This window comes from Staurois parvus, unplaced genomic scaffold (genome assembly GCF_062004578.1).
Source record: "Staurois parvus isolate SC_StPar_1 unplaced genomic scaffold, SC_StPar_1.0 ptg003913l, whole genome shotgun sequence".
NCBI lineage: Eukaryota > Metazoa > Chordata > Amphibia > Anura > Ranidae > Staurois > Staurois parvus.
This window is the reverse complement of record NW_028321708.1, coordinates 22,960-28,959: the sequence shown is the minus strand read 5'-3', so window position 1 is coordinate 28,959 and position 6,000 is coordinate 22,960. Positions and strand designations below refer to the sequence as shown.

Genomic DNA, 6,000 nt, shown 5'->3' with positions numbered 1-6,000 from the left:
GTTGCTTTTGAATTCAGCTAATAGCGGTCAGATTTCATTCTACACCAATCTATACTCCAGGAATGGAAGAAAGACGTCCCTTTCCATCACTTGACCGAGTCCTCCAATAGAAGAGTGAGGAGGGATGAGGCTCCTTTGCATAGGCCGCCTATAAAAGCAGCACATGAGGGCGGCTCTAGCGCACTTTCCCCGCAGCCAGCCAAGCAGTGGTGAACCCTGATCATGCCTGAACCAGCCAAGTCTGCGCCGGCGCCCAAGAAGGGCTCCAAGAAAGCCGTGACTAAGACCCAGAAGAAGGACGGCAAGAAGAGGAGGAAGACTAGGAAGGAGAGTTATGCCATCTACGTGTACAAGGTGCTCAAGCAGGTCCACCCCGACACCGGCATCTCGTCCAAGGCCATGAGCATCATGAACTCCTTCGTCAATGACATCTTCGAGCGCATCGCCGGCGAAGCTTCCCGCCTGGCTCATTACAACAAGCGCTCCACCATCACCTCCCGGGAGATCCAGACCGCCGTCCGCCTCCTCCTGCCCGGAGAGCTGGCCAAGCACGCCGTCTCCGAGGGCACCAAGGCCGTCACCAAGTACACCAGCGCCAAGTAATCCCCCCCGGGGCCCCATCATCCCAACAAGGACACAAAGGCTCTTCTAAGAGCCGCCCACCATTCCAATCACTGAGCTGTCATCACATTGTATTGCCGCTAGAGGTCCCCCACACGTCACACTTACACTGGACATTCGTCATTCTGTAGTACAAGGGCCTCCCTCATTGGATACACATTGGAGGGGGCACCTGGTTTGGGGGAATCTACAGGAATGTTGTAGAATGTATGGCCGGCCTTCCATGGGTCATGACATCAATCAATGTTGTACAATCTGATTGGAAGGTATAAATCTGAAGATGTATTCTAGGTACAAGAAATCCATCCGAGCCCCACATTCCCCTTATTCCGGAATTTCTGATGTTTTCCCTCTTGGAGATGTAAAGGTTCTCAATTGTACATTAAATATTGTCTGCTATTGGGAGCCGGAAAATAAACCGCCCGATCGCATTGTATATCTTCCCCGATACAGAAGTCAGTATTTCCCATCCTATGGAGGGCGATCCTATAGTATCCAGGAATATAGATCTATAGGGGTCATGGGGGGGACAGGTTCGCTTTGTGTTTGATGACATATGTAGGACTATGCACAGAGCAGACTCATGTCTGGAGACGTGTATACAGGGGGATGCTGCTGGGGGAGGGGGGACATTGTCAGTATACAGGGGGATGCTGCTGGGGGATGGGGGACATTGTCAGTATACAGGGGGATGGGGGACATTGTCAGTATACAGGGGGGTGCTGCTGGGGGATGGGGGACATTGTCAGTATACAGGGGGGTGCTGCTGGGGGATGGGGGACATTGTCAGTATACAGGGGGATGCTGCTGGGGGATGGGGGTCATTGTCAGGATGGGGACTTCTGGACACACTTGGACTAGTTTAGGGCTCTTGTTTTATATATATATACAGTTGTGTCCAAAATTATTCAACCCCCACTGAAATTGAGTGTTTTGGCCAGTTTGACATTGCTTTTGATCATTCAGTCATCTTGCTTACATTTACATTAAAGAGGCACTTGTAGGTCAGACAAATATAACATAACAGTTATAATGAAATAACCACAAATGTCTTTTCTGTGCTCACAGCATTATCAGTTTTATTCAACCCCCAAGTGACATTCAATCTTAGTACTTAGTACAGCATCCTTTTACAGTTATAACAGCTTTTAAACGTGAAGCATAGCTTGACACAAGTGTCTTGCAGCGATCTACGGGTATCTTCGCCCATTCTTCATGGGCAAAGGCCTCCAGTTCAGTCACATTCTTAGGCTTGCGCACTGCAACTGCTTTCTTTAAGTCCCACCAGAGGTTCTCAATCGGATTTAAGTCTGGTGACTGCGATGGCCACTCCAAAATGTTCCAGCCTTTCCTCTGCAACCATGCTCTAGTGGACTTGGAGGTATGCTTGGGATCATTGTCCTGTTGAAAGGTCCAACGTCTCCCAAGCCTCAGGTGTGTGACGGACTGCATCACGTTTCCATCCAATATCTCCTGGTACTGAAGAGAATTCATGGTACCTTGCACACGCTGAAGCTTCCCTGTACCTGCAGAAGCAAAACAGCCCCAAAGCATGATTGACCCTCCACCATGCTTCACAGTAGGCAAGGTGTTCTTTTCATCATAGGCCTTGTTCTTCCTCCTCCAAACATAGCGTTGATCCATGGGCCCAAACAGTTCTAATTTTGTTTCATCAGTCCACAGAACACTATCCCACAACTTTTGTGGTTTGTCCACATGGCTTTTGGCATACTGCAGTCGACTCTTCTTATTCTTTGGAGACAGCAAGGGGGTACGCCTGGGAGTTCTGGCACGGAGGCCTTCATTACGCAGTGTGCGTCTTATTGTCTGGGCTGAAACTTCTGTACCCACATCTGACAAATCTTTTCTCAGTTCCTCAGCAGTCACACGGGGACTTCTCTCCACTCTACGCTTCAGGTAGCGCACAGCAGTCGAAGTCAGCATCTTCTTTCTGCCACGACCAGGTAGCGTTTCAACAGTGCCCTTTGCCTTGAATTTGCGAATGATGCTTCCTAAGGTGTCTCTTGGTATGTTTAACATCTTTGCAATCTTCTTATAGCCATTGCCCTTCCTGTGAAGAGAAATCACCTCTTCTCTTGTCTTCCTGGACCATTCTCTTGCCTTCACCATGTTTGTAACCACACCAGTAAATGTCTAGAAGGAGCTGAGTATCACAGTCATTTTAAAGCTGCCTAATTGGTGCTTATTATGCTTGATTGCTGCTCGGTGACATCCACAGGTGTTTTCAATACCTGATGGAAAGCACCTGTATGAACCTCTGTTCTTCAGAGTGGTAGTCTTTAAGGGGTTGAATAATTGTGGCAATGAAGAAACCACATAAGAACCATTTACTACTGTATTACATAAACAATTGATGTCATTTTAGTTGCATTTGGGTAGTTACAACGTCCTTGTAGGATTTGATTCTGAATACAATTCCAAATGTACACTATAGTCCCTAAACCCCTTTACAGCATTGGGGGTTGAATAATTTTGGACACAACTGTATATATATATATATATATATATATATATATATATATATATATTGTCGGATTTTGTATTATGAGGGTTTTCAGTGATTAAAAAAAAGAAATCGATCTTCCCAGATAAACCGGTAAATGGATGCGGTCGGTTCTCCGTATCGGATTTGGCGGTAAGAGGGCGGATTGTCTGTGACGTCACATAGAATTCCGGCGGGAGATTTGAATGAAGCAATTAGGAAGTGGATCCAATGACAGTTATAGACGTTTTCTTCAGACAGTAAAACATCTTTTTTTCTACGTGGAGTGTGAAGGAGGTGATGAGATCTGTTCCCTCAGTCGGGAGGATCGTTGTTCGGTATATATTGAACGATCTCTGATCTTCAGGAGAAACTCATCACAACTAAAGGAAGGCGGATAAGATCAGTCCCTGGAATAAGATGTCAGTTCCCCAGAGTCTCACACTGAAAGCATTTTCTATGAATGTATAACATTCGTCCTTTTCGCTCCGGGGAGTAGACGCTCAATAGCCTTTTCAAAGGCTAAGCAAGAGTGAAGCCGCCGAGGAAGAAGGAGAAGGAATCCGCTGAAGATCTCTGGGAAGCCCTCCTGAGAACTCCTCTGCGACAAGATGGGGAAGAGGCAAACCACCAAGAAGCCGCTGACCGCCGCCACCGCCCCTGCCAAGATCCCGGGAGAAGCCCCATCCACCTCAGAACGCTCCGGCCCTGCAGACGGTCTCCCCCCCCTGGAGCCCTGGATTAAGCAGACAGTCGTGCTGCGGCTGAAAGAAGTGGAAGGCAGAGTCCCGGACATGATCCCGGAAGTCTTCGGCAAGAAGATGATCCTGGAACAAGGATTCAGCAAGGCAGAGACCCTGTCGGTGCAATCCTTCATGAAAGGTATTTTCTTCGTAACTTTTGTATTATTACAGGTATGCAGAAGGTACTGGGAGACGGTGAAGACCTCTGGGCCCGATTCCCTTTTCCGCAAGTTCATTGCGAATTCTCCCATTCAAAGGGATGAAAGGAGGATCACGGTGTCCATGAGGAACCCTCACGTCCCTGGAAGAGACATCGCCACCTACCTCCAAAGGTTTTGCGTCGTGTTGAAGGACCCAGTCCGGATACTAGACGCCAACGGCTTCTGGACAGGTAAGTGGTCTGTGTTTTGCAGATTGCTGAGAGATCGTCCCGCTGGAGATCTCCAACACCTGCAACAGTGCTTCTCCCTGGGAGCGTCAGCAGGACTCCTACATTACCCGGATCAACCCCAGTCATGCCGCAGGTGCGGACAGCCGGGGCACGAGGGTAAGGAATGCAATGTGCTTTCATGTAGGTTCTGCCGGTCTGCAGGTCACGAGACCAAGGATTGCCCGAGGTCCAAAACCTGCAACCTCTGTGGACGGTCAGAGCACGTCTACAGGGACTGCCCAGAGAGAAGCAGGACGTACGCTGGGGCCCTGAGCAAGGGCCCTGCTGCCAAACCAGCGCCACAGAAGCCTCAGAAGGACCCAGGTAAGAGGAACCCCCCACCCCAGCCCCCCCCCCCCCGGACCCTGGTCCCCCCGCCCCTGGCCCCCCCGCCCCTGGCCCTCCTGCCCCTGGCCCTCCTGCCCCCTCCCGCCCCTGGCCCTCCTGCCCCCTCCCGCCCCTGGCCCTCCTGCCCCCCCCGCCCCTTGCCCCCCTGCCCCACCCCTCCCGGGCCTGGTTCCACCCCCCCCCCCCCCGACCTGTCCTCACAGGAGGATTTCCCGCCCCTTCCCCCTGCCACCCCCCTCAGCAGCTCTGCGGCGGGGATCAGGAAGCGGAAGAAGGAGCAGGCTAGCCCGGCGGCGGAGGACTCCTCCTCCGCCACCAAACGGCCTGCTGTCCTCCAGGATGCCGCAGGTCCCGACCCCGTGGGGGAGGACCTCGACACACTGGAGGAAGAGGTGGAAGAAGAGATGGCTCTGACCCAGTCGGGGCCAGAACTCTCCACCGACTTCAATGAGGTCCTCAACCAGATCGGACTGAGCCAGGACCCTGGCCAGGCTGCAGAGGTCGCCCCCCCTCTCCAGGGGAGGTAAGCACAGCCCCTGCCGACTAACCCCTTCATCTCTTTCTAATGTTGGCTGAGATCTCAATCTTTTCCATTAATGTGAGGAGCATCAAGGATGTGTCTAGGAGGCAGACTGTGCTGACCTTTCTTTCCACACAGCAGAGTGATGTCTACATGTTTCAGGAGTGCGCACTTCCCTCTCTGAGGAGGTACACTCATTTGTCCTCCCAGTGGACCCACAGTCCCTCCTACTGGTCTGGGGGTGGCGATTGCAAGTCCGCAGGGGTAGCGGTTCTTATCAGGGGAGGACGTTTCACTGTTGACTCCGTCCATGAGCTCGTCTGTGGCCGCCTTTTGGTCATAGACGGCTCGTGGGCGGGGGAGTCCGTTAGGCTCATCAACGTGTACGCCTCCCCGGAGAAGAACGCGCGGCTGGAACTTTTCCAAACCCTGCGGACGCAACTCGTCACAACGAGAACAGTAGTAATCGGCGGTGATTTTAACTGTCCGATAGAGGAGGATGTGCGCAGCTCCAGCATGTACGCAAAACTCGACACCACCTCGAAGCTGCTCCGGGAGGTGATTGCGGAGGCTTCCCTGCAGGACGCCGTGGGATCCGTGGGGCGCGGTTCCGTGAACTACTCATGGAGCCGCCCCGATGGATCTGTGCGTTCCAGGATTGACTTTGTGCTCACCTCCAGGGCAGTCAGGCACCACGGGTTCTCCATGGTTCCCTGCTTTTTCTCTGACCAAAGGGCCATTCACTTTCAAGGTGATCTGGGAGAGGGCTTTGCCCCGGGCCCAGGCTCCTGGAAGCTGAATTGCACCCTGCTGGACGATGAGGAACTGCTAGAGG

General features: G+C 52.1%; 1 protein-coding gene across 1 annotated transcript; it reads left to right on the top strand.

Moving 5' to 3' along the window:
• Window positions 1-200: 200 nt before the first annotated feature.
• Window positions 201-1,038, top strand: LOC149427294 (histone H2B 1.1). The gene has a single exon (XM_089668161.1). The coding sequence runs from the start codon at window positions 223-225 to the stop codon at window positions 601-603; it is 381 nt and encodes a 126-aa protein (XP_089524287.1). The 5' UTR covers window positions 201-222; the 3' UTR covers window positions 604-1,038.
• Window positions 1,039-6,000: the final 4,962 nt, after the last annotated feature.

Bases quoted from the DNA above. Each gene is read 5' to 3' on its own strand.
- LOC149427294 (XM_089668161.1), top strand. From the start codon at position 223: ATGCCTGAACCAGCCAAGTCTGCGCCGGCGCCCAAGAAGGGCTCCAAG.